At 31.5% G+C, this 25,604-nt stretch overlaps 1 protein-coding gene across 2 annotated transcripts; it reads right to left on the bottom strand.

Annotated features, from left to right (window-relative positions):
- Nucleotides 1–337: 337 nt before the first annotated feature.
- Nucleotides 338–18,425, bottom strand: LOC114327698 (UDP-glycosyltransferase UGT5-like). 2 transcript variants are annotated; one of them, XM_028276388.2, is made up of 4 exons: nucleotides 17,527–18,425; nucleotides 8,954–9,173; nucleotides 2,720–2,942; nucleotides 338–2,128 (listed from the first exon to the last, which is right to left on the bottom strand). In XM_028276388.2, the coding sequence occupies exons 1-4, from the start codon at nucleotides 18,343–18,345 to the stop codon at nucleotides 1,825–1,827; spliced, it is 1,566 nt and encodes a 521-aa protein (XP_028132189.2). In that variant the 5' UTR covers nucleotides 18,346–18,425; the 3' UTR covers nucleotides 338–1,824. The 2 variants fall into 2 exon arrangements, with proteins under 2 accessions (XP_028132189.2, XP_028132188.2); XM_028276387.2 differs by lacking the exon at nucleotides 17,527–18,425 and adding an exon at nucleotides 14,561–15,483.
- Between the last annotated feature and the right edge of the window lie 7,179 nt (nucleotides 18,426–25,604).

Genomic DNA, 25,604 nt, shown 5'->3' with positions numbered 1-25,604 from the left:
GTGTGCGCTACGCGTTCGTGGCGGGTTCGTTAGATCTGTACGCGTTAATACGTGTTTTCAAGTTACGCACAAACGGTGCGCATACGATCCAAGTTCTGTCGGTGCCACGAACGCACGGCTCACACACGGCGCAAACTGCGCGACGCGCATGTCTATACATATCTTAAGGAATTCATGGTTTAATAAATACTTTATATATAAACATAAATAAAAACATGTAACAAGTATAGATACAAATTGATTATGGAAAACAGTGAAAAACTTGAAATGTCGTTGTTCAATGTTTCACATTAATAACTTAAATTAACCCAATAACTCCTACTATAATATAATAATATAATAATAATAACGTTTATTCACTTGAAAAATATACACATATAAAAAAATATATAATTATTATGCAATATAATATCTATGTGTTTTAGATATGTTGTTATGTATTCAACGCAAACAAACCATAGAACCCATTAAAACAATTAAGTTGTGCATGGGCCATTTTAGTATAGTTGTGTTAGATATACAACATAACAATTATTTTATTGTGTTGGATATAATAATTATTATTTTTAAGAAGTAAAATTTTTACATGCAAGAACAATACAAATTAATATAAACAAAAAGAACATGGTATGAAGTGAAGTTCATCAATTTTTGAGCGTTTATTTTTTATTTTTTTTGTGTTTAATTATAGGTTTACAGGTTTATATTATTTATTTATTCAAAAAGATGGTTAAACATTTTTCTATTATTTATTTTTAAATACGTCTGAAATATGCGCTTTATTAATTTAAAGGAATTTATAGTAATTAAGTAGGTTTTGTATGTTTGAGGAAGCAAATTATATATTTTTATTTGAAGGTATTCAAAGTTTCTTTGTCCTATTAGTCCTTTGTACTATTTAGTTACTTACTCGAAGTTGCAACAGATGCGAATATCGCTCTCTCTCTCTCTCTCTCTCTCTCTCTCTCTCTCTCTCTCTCTCTCTCTGATTTTGATTTTCAAAAAGAACACACGTACTGTTCTCCTCTCTCAGTGCTAGTAACTAGCGCAACAAAAACAGTACCGCGAAACTGTATGATTTCACCTATAAAAATTTGACTCTAGCATAAGAAACACACTTCATATTTCGCAAAATGCTACACTATTTGGATGTGAATAAAGATGTGCATGCCTATTGTATAGACTATAAAAAGGCATTTAACAGAGTATGGCGCAATCAACTTAGACAGTTTGAATAAAAAGCAAATACACTGCGGTGCAAAAAAATCGAAAAACAAAGAGGCTCTGAGACCGATGAATAAAGAAATGGAAGTATTAAATACAAACAAAACCAGAAAATGGGAATATCTAGGACATATTCCAGGGCAAGAGAAATCTAGGGCAAGAGAAGTGTAGGAAGAAGAAGAATCTCATGGTTGCGTAACTTGAGGGAATGGTAAGGATGCACATCAACCGAACTATTCAGAGCAGCAGCATCTAAAATCAAAATAGCCATGATGATTGCCAACCTCCGTCGCGGAGATGGCACGTGAAGAAGAAGAAGAAGGGCATATTACACGCAGAGAGAGATACAACTTGCTCCAACTCATTATAGAGGGAAAGATACAAGGAAAAATAAGCATACGGGGACGTATAATATCATGGCTACGCAACTTGAGAGAAGTACGGATGTACATAAAATGAACCTTTCAGAGCAGCCGTCCCTACAGTCCGAATAGCTATGATGATTGTCGACCTCCGTTATGGAGATTGTACTTTAAGAAGAAGCTGTAGGATATAACCATACGCTAAATAAATAAATAATACGAATTTATTTACAACTCTTCAGTTGTTCTTTTTTATTTTTTTGTTATTATTCTTGTCAACCTTACTTTTACGACATACAAGTTTTTTAAGTGCTCTAAGTACAATACAGATAACTTTAAAGAATATATACACAACTAAACTTAGTGTAGCTATAACGTCCAAACAGTAATATTGATAAAAGGGAACATCTACATCAGTAACTCTTAAATGCTTTGCTCCTTTATGCCTAATAACGTATTCAATCCACCACACAGCTTTCTCAACTCCTGTCATTGGGGTATCAAGTAGTAATTCTGCAATTTTGATGATGTTTTGCTTGTAGCTAAAACGAAACAAAAACTCTTTTAACATATTAAAAAAAGTATCTAAAACATATTTTATCTATTCTATGTCATATTATGTATAAGTTTTTTTTTCAGGTTTCAGGTTTTTTTTTCAGGAATATTCAGAGTAGGAGATGTGAAGCAGCCCTGTAGTAGTCCCTTTGTCGCCCCAAATGGACTGCATATTCTATTGCTTGTTTTGATAGCCACTTTGTTGTTCTTGTAGAGTGCTTTTACCGCGTTTATTAATATTTGTGGAATTTCGATGTCTTCCATTGTACCCATTGCTTGGGAAGCTATGGGGATAGAACCTCCAATACTTATAATATTATTACTGGTAAATTCAAAGACACCAAGATGTAGAACCAAGAAGATGATTAAAGATATTAGAATTTCTACTAATATTTCAGGATGCCTTTCAACTGAACCGGACGATGGATGTCCTCTTAGTTGTTTAGATTAAAAATATATTTCTTTGGGTACCTAACTGTTCATCTTCATTTAGAACAGGAGCATCAAGATTTTTTCCAAACCATTATTGGTTCTAGAATCACCCAGTGTTATTTATCTACAAAATATAAATTAAATACCTAGGATTAGTAATGACTTCAATTATAGCACTTTTAAAGGACTCTTTGTCAGGTAATGGTTTATGTGGTACGATTTTTGCTATTCCTTTCAGTTCCATTCGTTTTGCGTTTGCTTCCTGATCACCGTACATTGGCATCATAACCATGGGGACGTGATTCACGACAGCCTCTTCCAGAGATTGCATTCCACATTGAGTCACGAATACTTTTATGTTGGGATGTCCTAAAATAAACAATAAACTTTAGTATATTTATCTATTAGTACTGCTACATAAAAACTTTTCGTTTTAGTTTTAATTTTGACTACATATATTTATGTGCCACCTTAACATAAAATGCATCATGATTGCTGTCCAAAATAAGTGATAAAACGGTGAGAAAGCTACAGGATTATCAAATTGTTAAATACAAGCTTGATACAACTAAATTTTGCAAAAATGGATAAATTCAAGGATAAGCTTAGCAGATGAACATCAAGTTCTTTGTACTCGAAGATCGTATATGGATCATCCAATATAAAAAAACCAGTACAGTATTTTTCATTAAAAAAATTATCAACAAATTATTATCATTAATGTATAAGAGACCAGAGTTTCTATGTCTTATAGAGTTGGAAAAAGCATTCGGCATAGTAAGACGCAAATATGTAATTCATATTTTAAATAATAGAAAAGTTCCCTCAGATATAAAAACTGGTAAAAATATCTATTGCAACAGCAAGACGGTTGTCACAATATACCACAACTTGGGTAAGCTATAAACATAAGCAACGGAATATAGCAGGGGACTAATTAACTCTTATTCTCTTTAATTTAATTATGAGTGAATTCATCAAAAGCGCCAACAAAGGAAGAGGATACAGAATGGGAAACAAAGAAGTAAAAATCCTCTGTTAATACGTAGGCGATGCAATATTGATAGCCCAAGATGAAGATCTGCAAAGGTACTCAGTGCTTCTATACGGAGTAGAAACGTGGACATTGAAGGCGGAAACTCTTTCAAAACTTCAGGCTTTTGAGTTATGGTTGTACAGAAGGATCCTGAAAATACCATGGACAGACAAAGTCACCAACGAAAAAGTGCTACGGAGGATGAACACAACTGCAGATTTGGTCAACATTGTGAAGAGCCGTAAGCTGCAGTAATTGGGACAAATAATGAGAAATCAAGACAGATATGAGTCACTCCAATGCATTTTGCAAAGGTAAAATTGAAGGAAAAAGGGCCCCAGGACGAAGAAGAATATCCTGGCTTGCTAACCTGAGGGCATGGCATAGAAAGACCTCAACACAACTATTCCGTCTAGCAACCAACAAAATCATCATAACCAGAATTATCGCCAACGGAAAGACAGGCACCCTAAAAAGAAGAACAAAGTCTTCCTTATTAAACTTAAAAGTTGAAACACATGTAGGACAATGGCGAGAGACCCTAATATCGAAAGTTTTACTTTCAATATTAGTCCATTGAAATGTTACATTTAGTGTGTATTTCTTAGGGGAGTCAATTTTATTTTTTTAATGTGTAGGGGGGTTCAGTAGAAGCTTAAGTTCAAGTCTTTGGAGTTGAGGCCCTTGTCCCCCGGCCGCCATCTTGGAAAAAGAGGTACAAAGGGCTTTCGCGCTGTATCTCGTAAACTAGCTACCCTACAGAAAATTTAATTTCACATAAAATGAAGCAAATTAAATTTTCTACAATTTTATATCTATTACTTTTTATCATAAAGTGACCAACAAAAAAGTTATAAACAAAAATAAGAGAAAATTTTGTAAGAAATTCCTTTTGGAGGTTATAACTTTTTTTACGTTCATTTCACAATAAAATAACATCATAGCGATTTTGTAGAGGATTTTTCAATAAACAATTGTCACTATAAAGTTGTTTAATTTTATTTATTATCTAGGTTTTACAGCGCTCCAAACTTGACCAGATTCTCGAATTCTCGTAGAAAAATAATGCTTTTCTACCTATATATTTGAAGAGCGGCATTAACCGTTATGCCAACCACGAAAATCAAATTTAAGGTGAATGATAAATTTTGGTCTATTTTTATGTTTTAGAGGTCGCTGAATCCGAATATGAAGTTTATTTTTATCTAGAGTTGGTGGAACATGTTAAAAAAAATTATACAAAAATGCCAAAAATCAATTTTGATGATTTTTCAAATTTACCTCGCTGTATCTTTGGTCGCTGTAAATATTTCCCTTTAAAAATTTTACTGTGTCATCTTTGAAGTACGTAGATAACAATGAAATTTGTCCAAAATGTTTAAACACATTAAAAAAGGAGTTGTTAATTTATTAACATTTTGTCATCATATTTCGTTAGTTTCATGTTTACTTATTAAAAAAGTTGAGTGACAAACTTTTTAGCTTATAATTTTAACCAAAACAACAATAAAATATAGTTCATGAAGAAGTTTTTTGGAAAATTTTAAGTCAAAATATATAATAGGGAAAAAGTTATGTTACTTCATATACAAGCGGCACACCCCAAAAAACGCTTATATCTCGAGATCCTGACCACGGTGTGGCGAATGGCTAATTTTTATCATACTTTATGATTTTAATATCAAAAATCGTTTTTTTGCTCTGTTTAAGAATTTTGCATTTTGCGGTTACGTCATTTGTCTTCTGAAGCGGCGAATTTTTCCTCAAACAACTTCTTGGGCCTTTTCTATATATGCTTAGAGTTATAAGTTTTATAGTGGGAAGAAAGGTCAAAAACAGATTAATAATAGCATAGGAATGTTAAAATCATAATAGATTGTATGAATAAAAAATATATATAGATAGAAAAGTAAGCCTAACTTTTGTTTTTATTGTATCCCTATGAGCATTCCAGAATCTGGTCGAGTTTGGAGCGCTGTAAAACCTATATAAATAAATAGAATTAAACAACTTTATAGTGGAAACTGTTCGCTGAAAAATCCTCTACAAAATTGCTATAATATTATTTTATTTTAAAATGAACTGAAAAAAAAATATGAAAAAAACAATTTTTAAGAAACGCTTTTCTTTAGTTACGAGTGACTAAAATTAAAAATATTATAAAAAAATCAACTAAAAAGCAAAAAATAAAAAAAGTGAAAAATCTAACACATTCGTTAAAGAAAAGCGTGGCGCGTGTTCATCGAATAAACAGTTTTCGCCACACGCTTTTCTTTAACGAATGTGTTAGATTTTTTAACTTTTTTTTATTTTTTGCTTTTTAGTTGATTTTTTTATAATATTTTTAATTTTAGTCACTCGTAACTAAAGAAAAGCGTTTCTTAAAAATTGTTTTTTTCATATTTTTTTATTTTTTACTTTTTAGTCTTACACTTTTCAAACATTAAAAGATATCGTCATGTTTATTAAAATATGTATAAAACATATGATGTACTAACATGAATAGTAGACGGAATCGGCAAAGAATTTGAAACTTTATTGTTTATTAATGAAGCATGACGTAAACAATTAACGTAAAAAGTGAAATTATGTATTGTTCATATTAGCTATACAATCCGTAAAAGTTTCAAGTTTTTACATTGTAAAAAACAAGAGAATTTAAGCGTTTTCCATTAAAATCGTTTTTTTTTATTTAAACAATTAATCAACATGAAAAAATTTTTTTTATTGACTATTCCTGTATTTTTCCCGCGAATGCATATGTCTGCAAATTTTCATTCATTTGCATTGAAGAAAAGGCAGTGAAATTAACGTCTAAAGATTTGACGCAAACTATTGAACTAAATAAAAGCGTTTAAAAAAGTTATAACATCCAAAAGGAAACTTGTTAAAAAAAATTTACATATTTTTGGTTATATCTTTTTTGTTGGTCACTTGACGATAAAAAGTAATAGAAACAAAATTGTGGAAAATTTAATTTTCTATATTTTATGTTTAATTAGATTTTCCGTAGGGTTGGTAGTTTACGAGATATAGCGCGAAACCCCTTTGCACCCCATTTCCAAGATGGCGACCGGGGGACAAGCATGGCAACCCCAAAAACTTGAACTTAAGCTTCTACTGATCCCCCTACACATTAAAGAAATAAAATTGACTCCTCTAAGAAATGCAAGGTACGGCCTAAAAAATGTAACATTTTAATGGACTATATTAACCATATTGAAAATAAAAATTTCATTAGGACTAATCTTCTGGTCACACCATTCGTGGCTTCCAAAATTTGAAAACCAACGAATTGCCGAAGCTAAGAAGGCCGAGGGAGATCTATCAGTTGCATCTCACTACCCGCCTGTTCAGCACGGTAAAATTCCAACAAAGATTAGTTCCCAATACTCAGAGTATGAGTAGAACTACCTGTAGAACCTGAAAAAGTTAGTAGATTATTTGGCATTAGTGCTTCCAGAGCACGGTATCTAATTGCACATGAGATATACTATATGCTTTTTCTACCATTAGGTATATTAAACTTCTTGAGAGGAAGAAGACTACCTGAACTGTTCTAGTCACCAAAATACTATTAGAGAAAACCACATGTATGATAGGTCACAGTGCTTACAATACAGAGAGAGTCTGTAAAGTGGAATAAATTCAATATCTCAAATACTAATTGTTTTTTTGGAAAATGCTCAGACCCGTCGATTAGTATTTCAAATTGTCCTTTTTGACATTCAATAATAAGGTATACAGGGTGTCCCAATTTAGAGATATGACGTCATCGTCGATTTTCTTAAATGGCAACACTGTCATTTTGATAGCTAATTTGATAGGGTTTGTAAAGTTATACATAACTGCAAAATATCAAATTTTTATTCTCTACCATTTACAAGATAATAGAAAATAACAAAGTTATATCTGTAATTTGGAATATATTCAATAATTAAAATACTAACTGTTTTTTTGAAAAATGCTCAGACCCGTCGATTAGTATATCAAATTGTCATTTTTGACATATAATAATAATGTATACAGGGTGTCCCAATTTAGAGATATGACGTCATCGTTGATTTTCTTAAATGGCAACACTATCATTTTGATAGCTATTTTGATAGCGTGTGTAAAGTTATACACATCTGAAAAATTTCAAAATTTTATTCCCTACCATTTACAAGATAATAAAAAATGATAAAGTTATGAAGAACAAGAAGTAATCAAATAATAATTGAATTTATTTATTTCAATTAAGCAAATGCTCATAACGTTGCCCATTGACAATTTGACAATAATTGAGGGCAACATTATGAGTTTTTGCTTAATTGAAATAATTAAATTCAATTATTTTTTGATTACTTCTTTTTCATAACTTTGTTATTTTTTATTATCATCTAAATGGTAGAGAATACAAATTTGAAATTTTGCAGTTGTGTATAACTTTACACACCCTATCAAAATAGCTATCAAAATGACAGTGTTGCCATTTAAGAAAATCAACGATGACGTCATATCTCTAAATTGGGACACCCTGTATACATTATTATTATATGTCAAAAAGGACAATTTGATATACTAATCGACGGGTCTGAGCATTTTTCAAAAAAACAGTTAGTATTTTAATTATTGAATATATTCCAAATTACAGATATAACTTTGTTATTTTCTATTATCTTGTAAATGGTAGAGAATAAAAATTTGATATTTTGCAGTTATGTATAACTTTACACACCCTATCAAATTAGCTATCAAAATGACAGTGTTGCCATTTAAGAAAATCGACGATGACATCATATCTCTAAATTGGGACACCCTGTATACATTATTATTGAATGTCAAAAAGGACAATTTGAAATACTAATCGACGGGTCTGAGCATTTTCCAAAAAAACAATTAGTATTTGAGATATTGAATTTATTCCACTTTACAGACTCTCTCTGTATATACAAGTCACAGATTGAATAATTCTTCACTAAAAGTACTTACTACATATTTCTTTAATAGGGATTTTCATCGATTTTCATTTGTCTCGAGCGTCTGTCATATGTTGTATACTCTGTGTCTAATATCAATTTACACGGATTACACATCATATGACAGGAGCTCGAAACAAATGACTGTAAATGAAAAGCCCTATTGAAGAGGATCATTTATTTATAAAATGCGACCATATTCTAATCATTTTTTTTATTTAGCTTAAATGTCTCGACAGCTAAGGCCATTGGGATGTTACCGTTGATTTCGCAATCAGGTTATAGTGTAATGTGTAGTATGTATATTGATTAAATATCTTGTTAGTTAGTAAAGTCGACTTCATTTTCTTATTAATATTTAAATTAATACATTAATATCTTACTTAATACATCCTGCTGAGGAACCCACGAGACAAGTTTAATATTTTTCGGTACAACAACACCTTCGTCTTCAAACTTCCACAACACCTTATAGGGTAATTCACCAAGAGCTTCCATAATGATCTTTATTTTCTTCTCTCCCATAAACGCACTTTTGGTGTTCGATCCCAAGCTGAAATAAATACAGCCTTCTGTGGCACTATCCAGGTAGTCTTGCAGATCCTTAAATTAAGAGATCATTTTAATTTAACAGTATTAATAGTTATTTAACCAACAAGTGTATTAATAAGGGCGATTAACATTTGAGATATTTTAACGCTTGAGCGGAGCAAGCGCGTTAATGTTCGAGATTGTTAATCGCCATTTTAATTCACGAGTGCGTTACAAAACTTTTCCGGCGACCGTACTTTTTAGAAATAAAGATATCTTAGTTTAAATTTTTCGTATTATCTGTAAATTTCGTAAATATCGGTATTATTTTTCTCTCGTCACACCATGCAATAAATACATCGTATGTTTTTTCGTACAACACTCTGCTTTTTTCAGGCAGTAAACTTATGCAGTATAGCTATTTGTATAACAAGGGAGGAAAGTGCTTCTTTTCCTCCCGAGAATGAAGTTTACTGCCCGACGCGTAGCGGAGGGCAGTAATCATTCAAGGGAAGAAAAGGCACTTTACTCCCATGTTATACATATGGTTTTTCCACCTTCCTCAAATAACAAGTCATTTTATCATTTTTACTTAATTTATTTATGTAACTAACCAACAAAATTTATTAGAACCAAAACTAGCAAGTAGGTACAATATAACTGTCAACTGTCAAATATAAGTCAAATTATTAATGTAAACATTGTTAAATCAGAATAAAAATTTACTGTTTTTTACCATTCTGCAAAATACAGAGTGTTTTTAAATAAACGTTAAAATGTATAGATACTTACGTAATAGAAAATAGATATTGTACAGGGCGTCAACAAGTTATATTTCATGAATGAAATACCATGACGTCACTTTTACTTTTCCTCCCTAGGGAGGAAAAATATTTTCCTCCCTAGGGAGGAAAAGTACAACTTTGCTCCCTATAATCAGGTCCGGAAAAGTATACTTTCGGTAGAGGTAGGTGGAAAAAGATATTTCATTTGCAGTTTCTGCCACTTCTGGTGGAGTTAAATTAAACTCTTCGTCAATATCCATCTTTTGATTTTTCAAATACACAGAATTTTAAACAATAAAGTAAATAATTACATACAATGACAGATAGTACTAACAGCGCCTACTTGATTTTAAATTTTTTAGTGGGAATATAAATAGGTTGGTTGGATTTTTTTATTGCTTTATCATATGTACTATTCTTTCTCCTTAATATGCCTATCCATGACGAATGTTGGCGATCATCATGGAAATCTTTATCTCATCTGCAGCAGTATTGAAAAGCTGCAGAGATGTGGTGTTAAACCAGGTTCCTAAAGTTCATTAACTGGGATATTCTTCTTCTTCCTGGACCTCACTTTCCAAATATTTTTCCTTGCAGAATGGCTTGTAGAAGGGCATATCTGGATTCATTTCGCATAATGTGTCAGAAGTATAGTAACTTTCGAGATTTGATGGTAGTCAGTATCTCTCGGTTCTTCCTCATATTTCTCCTCATCTTTTTTATCATATTATTGATAACTGTAAATTTTATTTTTAGTACGTTCTTTAACGGTAAAATATTGCAAAACCTCTAAATTTTAAAGAACAGCTTGGAATGACGTGAAATTTGGCACACACATAGCTAACAAGTCAAAGAAAAAAAGTGATATTGTGCCGATGTGTGCTTTTGCCATGGGGGTGGCGTTCAGCCCTTCTGGAGGGTGAAAAAATATACGTCCAAAGTAAATCCGGAAATGGATAAATTGACTAATTTTAAGTGACTTTTGTTTTATAGAGTTTTTTCATTAAGTCAATACTTTTAGAGTTATTTGCGAGTGAATATGTTCATTTTTCAACAAAATAACTGCGCTTTTAGACGGTTTTTCGTAAATAACTCAAAAAGTAAGTATTTAGTCGAAAAAACCATTCTCAGCAAAAATATAGCCCGAAAAAAAAAATTGAAAAAAAATGTGGATATTTTAGGTCTCTATACCTGGTAAAAGCAGAGTTATAGCTAATGAAAAATAGGTTCATATTCGTTAAATTCCAAATGGAATACTTTAACGTGAAATAACCAAAAAATGAAGCACTTTTTGGGGAAAACTCATTACAAATTATTTAAAGTTTTTAAAAAAGGTTTCATTTTTGTTTAATAAAACAAATTTCTAGCATCAAAAGTAAACAAGTTACGCTCAAAATAAAGTTAGTCCTTTTTTTGGTAAAAAATCGGGAAAATCACCTCCTAATTAGTATCTCAGATGAACTTAATCGTTACCACTTCACAAGTTTCTTTACTCGTGTATGTATTGTTTATATGATCTATACGTTTCATCGGTTCAAAGTCCTTATTTTTGCAAGAGCTGTAGTTAAAAGGGCTTGAACGAGTCACTGATCACGAGTATATGCAAATTTAGAAACACCAAATCTTAATCAATTTTTGTCTTACAGAAACATATTCAGAAAAGTCATACTGACTTTTTTGTTTTTTGAGATTTTTGGTATCTCTAACAATTTTTAAGTTATTTTGAAAAAAAGCATATTTTTCAAAATAAAAAATTTTAAAAATTTTATTTTAAAACCAAATTTTTTTAAAAATAAGCATTTTGAGTCAATGAAACTTACATATCATATAAACACAACTTAAGTTAAATAATTTGTGGAGCGGTAAAGATTAATTTCAGTTAGGTTGCCAATTAGGGGGTGATTTTCCCGATTTTTTTTTGCCAAAACAAAAGAAAACAACTTTATTTTGAGCGTAACTTGCTTAAATTTGATGCTAGAAACTTTTTATAAAAACAAAAATAAAGCTTTCTTAAACAATTTAAAAAGTTATAATAGGTTTTTCCCAAAAATTGCTTTATTTTATTGGATATTTAACGTTGAAGTAGCCTATTTTAAATTTGGCGAATATGAACCTATTTTTCATTGACTATAACTCTGGTTCTACGAGGTCCAGATATCTCAAGCGCACACCATTTTTTTTAATTTTTCACAGGCTATATTTTTCCTAAGAACGTTTTTTTCTACAAAATACTTACTTTTTGAGTTATTTGCGAAAAACCGTCTAAAAACGTGGTTATTGTGTTGAAAAATGAACATATTCACTCGCAAATAACTCGAAAAGTGTTGACTTGACGAAAAAACTCTATAGAACAAAAGTTACTTAAAATTAGTCAGTTTATCTCTTTCCGGACTTATTTTTGACATATATATTTTCACCCCCAAAAGGGGGTGAAAGTTACCCCCAGGGCAAAAGTACACATCGGCACAATATCACTTTTTTTATTTGACACGTTAGCCATGCGTATGCCAAATTTCATCTCAATCCAAGTGGTTATTTAAAATTTACCGCAAAAACCGTGAAAGAATGTACTATTTGGGACCAAAATGGAAAATCATGAATTAGAATTTTATACAAAGTATGAATTCATTAGAACAGTGTCTATGTATCCATTGTTAGATCATTCAAATTGTAATTTAAAATCAATGTATTCTTTATCGTTTTTATCATTACCACCTGCGTAACTATTTTATCTTCCAGATAAGATAATATTACGTTTAAGAATGAAAAATATCAATCAGATATTATCAATAAAGATTAAATACTTAGTTTAATTTCATTTTTTTACAATTGTTATCTGACACTTCAAAAACTAAATTTAAATGTTTATGACCTGAATTTGACTTAAAAACCAAACTGTGTTGGTTATTTTACAAAAACTATTTTTATTATGGCATTGCTAGAGTTTCAGAGTTAAAAAACACCGATTTCATTTCTTCTCAAATTCCCTCATTGCAGGCACTTAGGATATCAAAAGAATCGATTTTTTTTCTCCCAAGACTTTCCTTAAATATCAGGATGTCATGAGCAGTACCGATTTGCAGAGGTTTTTAATTATATTTAAGTATAACTCGAGAGTTATCCTATATTTTAAAAGGCAAACGTTTTGTTTTTCAATCTTACATAATGGTATTTTATATAATATAGTAACTTTACATAATATTTTCTAAATAGAAATTGAAAATTTAATGTTTATTAGAAAAAAAATGAGGTTTTCCTTTAAATTTATTCGACCACATATACATACAGCCGTCATATTACTCACATAAACTCAATAATACGACTGAAATTTATGCTAAATTTTGTTAAGATCAGTTTAACAGTTTTTGCATAATAATTTTTCAATTCACGATCCGCAAAAAATTGCAAATTTGCAAAATTATGCTGGGCCCAAAATACACATACAATACACACTTCAAGTAGTCGATTTTTTTAAATATAAAGAAAGGCTTTCAAACGAACTTTGGAAAATTGAAATCGGTCAACTAGGAGAGCCTAGCGAATTTTTTAAAATTATGGTGGTGGGGATAGCCCCCTTGAAAATCACAACTTGTTCCAAACTTGAATTTTCTCGGCTTACTGTCATCCCATTTTGATTTTTTTAAATCGGTCACACAATTATTTAACGATTTATTAATTTAACTATCGACGGAATATTCAAAAATTTAATGCACATTTGCAGGCCACATGATGAGAAATGCAATAGGTACCTAGTTAATATATTTACCATTATTGATTATTATTGCTCTTTAATATAATAATGGACGAAATAATAGAAGCAGAACGTAAAGGTTATGGTTACAGAATGGGGAACAAAGAAATCCAAATATTATGTTATGCAGACGACGCCGCAATTATCGCCGAGACAGAAGACGATCTTCAAAGATTAACACACATCTTCGATACAACAGCCAAGAAATACAATATGATAATATCAGCAGAAAAAACCAAATGTATGACAACATCTAAGTACCCACTACGATGTAAAATCGAAATTGATGGGAAAATAATAAAGCAGGAAGCAAGGTTTAGATATCTGGGAATAGATATAACCAGTTACGGAGATGTTGAAGAGGAAGTAAGACAACAAAGCTTAAAAGCAAGTAAAGCGGCGGGATCCCTTAATGACACAATCTGGAAGAACAAACACCTAAGACAAGACACAAAAACAAGAATCTATAAAGCAGAAATTAGACCTATATTGACATACACGGCGGAGACAAGACCTGACACATCTAAAACGAGACGACTACTAGAAACAACAGAGATGAAAATACTCGAACGACGAATATCAGGGAAAAGTTTGTTGGATAGGGAGAGAAGCGAAAACATACGAAGATCATGCAATGCAGAAGACATAAATGGCTGGGTGACAAAACGGAAACAGGAGTGGAACGAACACATTAGTAGAATGGCAGAGGATAGGATAGTACGAATAGCACGAGATAAGTCACCAAATGGACGAAGAAGTATTGGCAGACCAAGAAAAAGATGGTGCGATAACTTAAATAATTTAGGAGGCTAATATTCAGGAAGAAACAAGCTTTAAAGCCTACATACAAGAAGGAAGAAGAAGAAGAACCATTATTGACAAGAAAATGGCAGATCACAAATGAGATGAAATAGAAAACTTACCTTTGGTAACTGTTTTGGCGGAGAAATGTGAATACCTCCCCCGAAAGTAATAACATTTGGTGCAAGAGGCCTGACGTTGTTAAGTATAGGATTAATATTCAACATTAATAAATCCGCTTTCGTATAGAACTCTTCAGGATCCCTGACACTAGCTCCAAAATATTTCTGTAAAACTTTCAGCCTGTTGGGATTAGCCACGGAAACTTTATAAACATAATACAAATATTTGTAGATGAAGCTAACTATTCTTTCGCTAAAACTCAGCTTCCCTTCAACAAATGGTAAAAACATATCTGGATGAGCAACTGGATTTGCTGGGTTGCCAAAGTAGCCGTGTAGCAAGGCAGTCACTTCAAAAGAGGATATTAGTATGCCAGGACAATTGTACAGATCAGCAAATGCCAGAAACTCACCTATAATGTATTCGGTAATAACCACATCAAATAGGGTTTCATTCTTAATGAGATGGCTGTAATGTGTTGAAAGGTGGATATCCAGTTCTGTTTCTGCCATTTTGTGGATGATGTCCAATATCTTAATATTCGAAGCGTTGGCCATTTGGCTATACAATTCCAACATTAAAGGATGTTTGTAGGAACTCTTTAGGCTTATTTCGGTAAGATTTGGTAATGCAGGATCGTTCATCGGTTCAGAAGTAGCTAGTGTTACATGGTGGCCTCGCAAAGACAGTTCCTTCCATATTGGACGCAAGCCGTACTGATGACTGATAGCTGGAGTTGGTATTATAACAAGAATCCTTGCTGCATCTATTGATGCTAACGTAAATATGAATATTGATATTAAGGTTTTTGTAAACATTGTTATTTGTTGTTTTAATTCACGTAAAAATCACTACACTACACTTTATATCAGCAGCTACTTCCGTAACCCAATTTTTTAACGCGATGCACAGATGAGACTAATTTTTTTACGTAAAATTTTTTTTGATAACTAAGTACTTTATTCTCAAGTGTTTATTATATTTTTTATACTAATAGATATTAAAGATGAGGTATTCATTTGACTTTTAATAAGTAAACATCGTATCGATACCAAACGAATACAGCCGTAATTATGGTCATAATTAAAAATCCATTGTCATAAAATTTGAAAGTTTTTGCTGTAAAATTTAAAATCTATTTTTAGACGGAGCTGTATCGAAATTATTCTGATTCGGTTTTTTTGCACAAACTTACTCAAAAAGAGGTCCTCATAACAAATCCACAGGGTGCCAGGCGGTGCCGTGGTCGAAAAATTGTTTAAACAATTTTTTTAAACAAATTCGCAAAAAATTAATTACGAACAATATATTTTTTCGCGAACAATCATATATATTTTTGCTGTTCAGATACAATAGATAGGATATATTGAAAGGTGGAGAAACATTACATTTTATTAAATCTTCAATTAAATTATAGGTGTGTGGAATGTAGTTTGTGCACTCAAAGAAAGTGTGATGCAAATCACCCACATTCTGACATTCAGTACAAAGATTTGTATCAAAACCTTTAATTCTTGCTAGATGTAGAGGGAAACATGCTTGTCCAAACTTCATTCTGATTAATGTTGTTATATATCTTCGAGGTACTACATAATTTTTATACCAATATATATTTGGAACAGAAGGTTGAATCAGTGAATACTGAGATTTGGATTGTTTACAAAGATCTCGCCATGATTGACTCCACTGATTTTTAACTCGATGCTTAATAGTGTTAACTAAATCAAATATGCTAAACTTACGATTATTTGAAGTACCATACTAAATAGCTTTTTTAGCCAAACTATCAACATATTCATTATGCGCTAGTCCTGTATGAGGCTTAGCCCATAAAAAGTTCACTCTTCTTTTATTTTTATGAATTTCAAAAAGGATTTTCTTAATTAGTAGGATATAAATATTTGAATTGTTATTGGGAAAATCTATAGTTTGAATAGCAAGAAGAACAGAGAGTGAATCGGAAATAATTGTTGCAGATATATCTTCTGATTCTTTAAAATATTGCAGGGCCTCATAAATTGCTATGGCTTCAGCACTAAAGATAGAAAAATCATGGCCTAACTTAAACATTCTTTCTGTTTTAGTAGCAGGTATGTAAAAGGCACATCCAGTGCCAACTAACGTCGTAGATGCATCTGTATATTATATATTTACAGAGTCTGGCCAGTTCTCTAAGAATGTTCTTAAGATGTTAGAGTTAATATCACTGTTTTCATGGTAACTTGGTTTTACTAATTTAACTGTATGTAACAAAGAATAAAAATCTTTGGGTCCAAAGCTATCAATCACGTTATAATCACAGTCAAAATTTGACAGATCTCGAAAAGCCTCGCAAAGTGGAGGCGAGTTCTTTATCTTCCAGTATTTATTAATTAAATCACATTCAGCTTGTTAACATTTTGGTAAATACCGATATTTAGGTAACGAATGTTCATTAAAAATTTCTGGCTGAGATATTTTCTTCTATAATTGAGTGGAATTTCTAAAGCTTCTACATGTAAAGCATTATTTGGATTTGATTTCATAGCTCCCAAACAGATATGTAGTCCAAGTTGTGTAAAACCTCAACTTTGTTTAAAATATGTTTAGAAGCTGAGCCATATAGAATACATCCATAATCAATTATAGATCTAATATATGATCGATAGAAAAGTAAGGAAGTTTCAACATCAGCTCCCCACCAAGTCCTTGAAATTGCTTTAAGAAAATTTAGACCCTTATTTTATCGATTTATCAAATTTTATCAAAAAACTTTTTCAGCCCAACGATTAAATATCATTAAACAACAAATGAAAATCTAAATAGGTACAAAAGAAAATAGAGCAAGAAAAATAACAGCAAAATTTAAATATGAAATATCGCACGTCATGACATATAATGATATCATGACACATGTATCAAGAATTTTGGCTTCGTACGCACTAAAGCAAGATATAGTGTTAGAAATAATTAAAAAATTACTTACTTTTGGTAGTGGCTTAGGTTGTGAAACATGAATTGCTCCACCGAATGTAATAACGTTAGGCCCAAGAGGTCTAGGTTCGTTGAGAATGGGATTAACGTTAAGCAAAAGTAAGTCAATATCTTTATAATATTCCTCCGAAGAACGTACATTCTCTCCAAAATGTTTCTTTAAGATGCTAGTCCTGGTTGGATAAGAAACTAAAAGCTTGTATGCGTAGTATATTTGAACGTATATAAAACTAGCCATTCGCTCTTTAAACGACAATTTACCACCTGAAAGTGCCAGATTAAAATCTGGGTGGGCCACGAGATTACTAGGATTCCCCACATAACTGTGCACTAACGATGTCACATCAAAAGAAGAAACTACAATTTTAGGGCACCCGTAAAGATCAGCAAATGCTAGTTGGTCAATGATGATATGCTCAGCAATGACAACATCAAAGAGACTTTCATTTCTGATCAGGTGTTTCAAATGAGTTGACAGCTGACTGTCCAGGAGAGTATCACATATTTTATTTATTAAGTGCAACACTTCAAAGTTACTCGCCGATGACATTTTTTTATTAAGACTTAACAATTGGGGGTTGGTATACATGTCTCCCATGTCGATTTCGGTAAGATTCACTAATCGAGAGTCGTTTGCTACGTTTGTCGTAGCCAAAGTCACGCTGTGTCCTCTTAAAGAAAGTTCTGTCCATAGTGGTCGCAAAGCTGATTGGTGGCTTATCGCGGGAGTTGGGATTAAAACAAGAATTCTTGCAGAATCCGTTTGAATCACTATAGTAAGTAAGCACAAACACAAAACTTTTTGGAACATTTTATGAGATACTTAAAACTTATCTGTAAAGGAACTAGAACTAGTTAAATCGTGAGCAAACTATGTACTAATTATGTGCTACTTGTCTAGTAGATTAAATAGCGAACGAATAGAAAAATGCTTTTATCTATATATTATATTATAATCAAATATAATATACCTATATGTTCTATTATCTATACATTAATGCAATTTACTATTTTTGTTGAAATTAGCCACAATTTTACTTTAAAATGAAGTTATTTGACTTTTACATGAAATCAACTTTAACTTAAGAATGTCTGTCAGAAAAATCATAGCATGTGATTTGCCTTTAAAACGACAATCACGTGCAACGATGACAGTAAAATTATTTCCTGTTAGTGATCCCAGTAAATCACTAGGAGAATTCCAGGGAAACATAATATGATACTATCTCAACGTGGTAAGTATTTGGACATTTCATTTACTCTCAAAATTAATACCAAACTCTGAGTTTATATGTGTGTTACTTTAAAATATAAACGATGTATCCTCAATATGTTATTGACTTACTAATCGTGGTATTTTCTTCGTACTGATTTCCTCTTTTAATATGGGTAACCACATCCTACTGCATTCTGCTGAGGAATTTGCAACACAATTGATTTCATTAAACATTAGAGCCGCTTCTTTGATTTTTCTTTTTTTACTATCTGTTTCTTTCAGGACTGTATTTAATAAATATTTCCATTAAACTATATTATTATGTTCATTGTTCAATGCGTGTTTACATATTTGAGATCTATCAAATTCTCTATTTCTCATATAAGATTAATGTTCACTTATTCTAACGTTTAATGGTCTTGATGTTTCACCAAAATAAAAATATTCGCACTCACAAGGTATTTTATAAATACAATAATTCTTTGTTTTTTCTTGTTCATTTATAGGTTGAGTTTTAGATACAATAGATCTCAATGTGTTTGTTGTTTTGAATATTGTTGAAAGGTTGAATTTGTTCCTATCGTTTTAAGTTTTTCGGATACTGTTTTCATGTATGGTATTGTTATTTTGCTCCTATGATTTTTTGTAAATGTTGTGGGACCCCATTCTAAGTTGTTCTATTCCATTCGGTCTATTCTTGAAAATTTCTTATTTATACACTACAAAGGATATTTATACACGATGATTTTTTAACAAAACAGAGGTTGACAAATGTTTTTCTTCTAAGAATGAATTTTCGTTAGAACAAGTAATTTTGGTGCTATCGTATAAGGATTTAATGATACCTTTTTTAACATTAATGTTGTGATTTGATAGAGCTTTATCATATAATTTATAAAGTTTTGCAGTATTCTCTAAGCCTGTTTATTTATTTTTTTTAGAATCTTCCTATTTTCGTGGTATTCATTTTTTGCCCCCTTGGTATTCTTTCTGTCCCCGTCCTTATTCCTATGCATTTTTTAGATTCTTAGACATCTGAATTTTTAGGCTATTGATTATGTATTTTAGAATGGAACTACAACGTTAACGGGGTTTATATAGTCAATGTACCTTTAGATATGAAAAATCCGCGGAGTGCTACCATTTAAAAGGGTGCGTTTTTGAGAAAGGGTTGAATTAGTCCCTAGGCACAGGGCGAATTAGGGTGAGTTCTATGCACTTTTGGTACAAACACGTCTACAGGAAAATTGTTGCAGGTTAAATTTACAATCGAAATATCACATTTTAAAGTAAAAAATATTTTCTTTTTAAAAAATATATGCAAAAGAAAAGCAAGGGGAAAACACGAAAGATAACAATTTTGTTTTTGCTTCATAAATTTTTTCCACGTGGATATAGGTATAGACATTGCTTCAGCGAAAAATAACCTCTATTCTCCCTCTTTAAAACGACGTCTGGCAGAAGTCTCTATCGTTTATAGTTTCCAAAATATGATTTTTCAAACTTCGCCACTCACAGCGATTTTGGGCCATTTTCCTTGTTACTTCTCAAACATTGTTCTGTAACTTTTTTCTACGCAGCTTTAGGTATATGCAATGTCTCATTTAATAGGAAGAAAAGCCAATTACCTTTAAAGTGGTCTATTGTAAAAGGCTGTGTGACTATCTTTAAGCAAGATATGGGTTTTCAAAATTTTATAATACTTTTAATGATTTCTGATATTATTTACAATTATTTTTAAATTTCTCATTATAACTTTTTTTATTGTATATTTAGGTATACACATTGTGCAATAAAAATAAAGCATATTTTCTGTACTTTAAAATGGTGTATGGTAAAAAATTCTAGGACTATTTTTTAACTAGACATGCTTTTTCAAAATCTGTTATACACATGCAATAGGTCTCAACTATAAGTTGGAACCATATGGACAACTTTTTTATTGTTAACTTTACGAAAAAGATTATTCCTTATAAAATGCTCTGTATCGTCTAAAACCTAAGCCTCCTCTATCTGTTCTCCTTCGTAAGGATGTATTGGCGTCATGTAAGTCGTTTGACTATTTTTGTCCAGTTCTCTCTCTCCTGTGCGTGTTGTTTTGCTTCGGAGAATGAGTAACCGGTCATGTCCTTTATTTGGTCCGACCATCGTAATGGAGATCTTCCTCTGGATCTTCTGCCCTGTACGTTGCCTTCAACTATCATTCGTTCCATGCCTTCTCTTCTTCTAGTTATATGTCCAAAATATCTCAGTATATTTTGGTTGATAGTTGTGCTGAGTCTAGTTTTTATGTTAAGTTCGGCTAATATTGAATTATTTGTGCGATGTGCGGTCCATGGTATGCGCAACATTCTCCGGTAGACCCACATTTCAAATGCCATTATACGTTTTGAATCTGCTTTTTTGATGGTCCAATTCTCTGAAGCGTAGGTGGCGATAGGAAATATTAACGCTCGGACAAGGCGTAATTTTGTGTTTTTTGTAATGTCAGTATTCTTCCATATTTTTGTGAGTTTGGCTGTTGCCGATCTGGCCATTATGATGCGCCTACGAATCTGGTGTTCGCATCCTCCACTGTTAGTAATACCGGAGCCTAAGTAATTAAATGGTCTGACCACTTCGTAACCTGCCAAGTCTCTTATCTCCGGTTGATTGTTTCTGATTCTATCGATGATCATTACTTTGGTTTTCTGTATATTTATTTTCAAACCATATTCCGTACTCACCGTTCCTAGCCTATTCATAATTTCTTCCAGTTCTTCTGGTGAAGACGCCAATATAACAGTGTCATCAGCATAACGTCTAAAACCTAATATGCAATCATCAAATATCAAATTTTATCAATAGTGTATGAGGTATGTTAAAAAATATGAATTTTGCTCAAGAGTAAAGTACCTTTATATTTCACAATATCGAAAAGTGTTATTAAGAAAAACTTTTTGGAATTAATAATTATGTAAGAATATGCAATTATATTCTGCTAATTGAATAAAATAAAAAATTTTAAAACTTTTCTCAGAATACGGATACCTTCGGATATTCTACGGATATCTTGTTTAAAAATAGTCCTAGAATTTTTTGCAATACACCATTTTAAAGTAAAGAAAATAAGCTTTTTTTATCACACAATGTATATACCCAAAGGTACAAGAAAAAATCATAATGAGAATTTTAAAAAATAACCATAATATCAAAAATCATTAAAAGTATAAAAACTTGAAAAAGCAGAACTTGCTTAAAAATAGTCGTACAACCTTATACAGTAGACCATTATAAATGTAATTGACTTCTCTTTCTACTAAATGTACCATTGTATATACTTAGACATGCGTAGGAAGAAGTTACAGAACAATGTCTCCCAAATAATTAGGAAAATGGCTCAAGAATGCTGTGAGCGGCGAAGTTTGAAAAATCCTATTTCGGAAAATATAAATCCTGGAGACTTGTATCAAACGTCATTTTAAAAACGAAGGATGGAGGTTATTTTTCGCTGAAGCAATGCCTATACCTATATCACTGTGGAAAAAAGTTATGGGGCAAAAAGCAAAATTGCTTTCTTTAGTGTTTTTTCTTTCTTTCCTTTTGAATATATATTTTTGTAAAAAAAACATTTTTGATTTTAAAATGTGATATTTCGATAGTAAATTTAACCTGGAACAATTTTCCTGTAGACATGTTTGTACCAAACGTGCATAGAACTCACCCTAATACGCCCTGTGCCTAGGGACTAATTCACCCCTTTCTCAAAAACGCACCCATTTAAATGGTAACACTCCTCGGTTTTTCAAATTTAGAGGTCCGTTAACCATATGAGATAATAAAACCCCGTTAACGTTGTAGTTCCTTTTAGCTCTCGTATTTTGAACATAGTCAATAGCCTATTTAATTATACATAAAAATTAAATACCTTGAGACGACTGGAAGTCTCTAAAATGTGGCATTATCGCAGAATATTTATAGGCCAGGGTAATAAGACAAAAATATACCCTGTTCGTGACACTTCAGCAGCCAGGGTACTGAAGCGTTTTTTCGACAAGTAATACCTATAGGAACAAATTGTAACTATTTCCTGCGTAGGATCTGGCGGCCATTTTTTTTATAAACAATTAACTGTCAAAAAATGGCATTTTTCCATTTTTTTTCAAATCAATGGAAAACAATGAAACTTATGATTTCTTTAGTACAAATATCTTTGAGATTATGGAAAAATCTTTAAAATGACATATTACAAAATTTGATATACTCATTTATTGTTAATATAATTAAGAAAAAAGGTCGGAATTGCAAAAAAAATTATTTTCGCAATAACTGCTGTAAAAATTAGTGTACAGGTTTGAAATTTTTGTCAAATGAGGGTTCTTTGATGCTTAATATGTGATAAAAATTTCAAAGCGATTCATTCAATTGTTTAAATTTTATTCGAATTTTTATCTCAGAGAGCATATTTTTTGCAATAACATAAGTCAGAAAAAAATGACGTTAGAACCATTCCACAGGTGTCAAATGGAAGAGCATGAGCTATGTTTTTAACTTGGTTTAGAGAAAGTGAATAAAAAAATGCATTTATTAGTAATAAATAATTATGCAAAAGTATGTAAATCTTCCCTTATAAACTTTTTGAATAACTTTTTCCAAAAAAATTAACTTTTTTACCCTGTTTTAAGTGCACAACTACTAAGTAATGTTATTTATGTCATAATTGATTAAAAATTGTAATAAATATATATAATCTCTTATATAACAAAATAAAAAGTTTATAAGGAAAGATTTACGATACTTTTTCATAATTATTTATTACTAATAAATGCATTTTTTATTCGCTTTTTCTAAAACCAAGTTGAAAATATAGCTCATGCTCTTTCATTTGACCCCTGTGGAATGGTTCTAACGTCATTTTTTTCTGACTTATGTTATTGCAAAAAAAATGCTCTCTGGGATAAACAATTTGAATAAAATTTAAACAATTGAATGAATCGCTTTGAAATTTTTACCACATATTAAGCACCAAAGAACCCTTATATGACAAAAATATCAAAGCTGTACACTAATTTTTGTAATAGATATTGCGAAATTATTTTTTTTTGCAATTCCGACCTTCTTTCTCAATTATATTAACAATAAATGAGTATATCAAACTTTGTAATACGTCATTATAAAGCTTTTTCCATAATCTCGAAGATATTTGTACTAAAAAACCATAAGTTTCGCTGTTTTCCATTGATTTGAAAAAAAAGGGAAAAATGCCATTTTTTGACAGTTAATTGATTATAAATAAAAATGGCCGCCAGATCCTACGCAGGAAATAGTAACAATTTACTCTTATAGGTATTACCTGTCGAAAAAACGCTTCAGTACCCTGGCTGCTCGAGTGTCATGGAAAAAACCTTATTACCCTGGACTATTAGAATATCATGGACACAATACATAATGAATCGAACAGTTTTAAACACCAGAAACAGAGAGTTACGCCTGATACCAACGATTAAAAAAAGAAAAACCTCGCAGCTATAATGAGAGCATGAGAAATATATCCTGATAGAAAAATAATTTAAGGGAGGATAGAAGGCCGAAGAGAAATAGGCAGAAGAACAATGTTATGGCTTCGCAATATCAGAGCTTGGACGGGCATAAAAATTCAACAATTTTGATGTAGCGATCTAGTACTGCAGTGCACCAGAAGAAGAAAATAGCTTATAGGTAATTTAATTATGTATAAAACAATTATGTTCAATGTTGAAGCAAAGCTTCTATACTGGCATTCACTATAGCAAAATGCTGAGGCGAGTGTCATAGAAGTAGCGCCACGAAACACAAAATAGCCGTTCGTGATTCGCAGTCGCAGTGACCAGTTTAAAGAGTCCATTTACGCGACGAGGGGAGTCCACTATACATGTAAACTTTTTTATTTTATTAAAATCTATAAAAAGGGCCTAGCCGGGTAAGATGGTGAAAAGTGCCCCCAACTCAATTTAAATTCCATATAGGTCACTTTTTAGCACATATAGAGGAACTCACTTTTTGAAATTTTTAGCCCCCTAGGTGGTCACGTGACCCCCCTAGAGCCTAATTAGGCTTTTTATGTTTTTATTTTTTATCTCAGCCGCTTCAAGAGATAGCCAAAAACTTTATTTAAAGAAGTTGTAAGTGTCAAAAAGATCTATATGAAAATTTTTTTTTTAAATATTTTGGCGGGAAATTCGAATTTTTAGAACAATTTTAAACTTTTAGCTAACTCTGAAAAAAAAACTAAGACACTCGTTTTTACGAAAATTAATTGTAATGTGCATTTTTGCAAAATCTGTCACCCTAAATTTTTTCAAATTTTTTAAATTGGTGAAACGTACCTTTAAAAACAAAAAACCGCATTTTTTTGGTTTTTTTTCGTTTTTTGATATATTTTATACATATTTTTCAAAAAAGGTAACACCGTCACTAGAATAGGTAAAAAAATGAAAAATAATTGGGGTTTGCTTAATAAAATTTTTTTGTAACGCCATCCACTTTCAAGATACAGGGCGTTGAACAAAACAAAATTTTACACATTTTTTACGATTTTGTAGAAACTACTGGCAACATTGCAATAAAATTTGGCAGGTTTTATTCTGCATTTTTTGACATACAATTAAGAATTTTATAATCATCATTGGCGCGCATACGGGTAATGGTCTGAACTTTTTAAAGAAAAAAGATGGTACGCCACTGACATATTTCAAATTAACAATCATTTTTGAATTACACGTTCCATTTGTGACAAAAAATCTATCTTCCCATTTTTTCATACGACGCGCCGTTTTGTTGCAAAAAATAAAATATCTTAACGCTTCAAAAGTATTCGAATTAATTTTTATAATGGA

This window comes from Diabrotica virgifera, chromosome 7 (assembly GCF_917563875.1).
Source record: "Diabrotica virgifera virgifera chromosome 7, PGI_DIABVI_V3a".
In the NCBI taxonomy this organism is placed as follows: domain Eukaryota; kingdom Metazoa; phylum Arthropoda; class Insecta; order Coleoptera; family Chrysomelidae; genus Diabrotica; species Diabrotica virgifera.
The sequence above is the reverse complement of the archived record's forward strand: the minus strand, read 5'-3'. Positions and strand labels throughout refer to the sequence as shown.

What these genes read in the sequence shown, in the direction of transcription:
- LOC114327698 (XM_028276388.2), bottom strand. Translation starts at nt 18,345, where the DNA reads ATGTTCCAAAAAGTTTTGTGTTTGTGCTTACTTACTATAGTGATTCAA. An exon ending in TCCTCAGCAGGATGTATTAA is followed by an intron (nt 2,943 to 8,953) that starts GTAAGATATTAA and finishes TGTTTATTTTAG; the next exon opens with GACATCCCAACATAAAAGTA. An exon ending in GAAGTCATTACTAATCCTAG is followed by an intron (nt 2,129 to 2,719) that starts GTATTTAATTTA and finishes GTTTCGTTTTAG; the next exon opens with CTACAAGCAAAACATCATCA.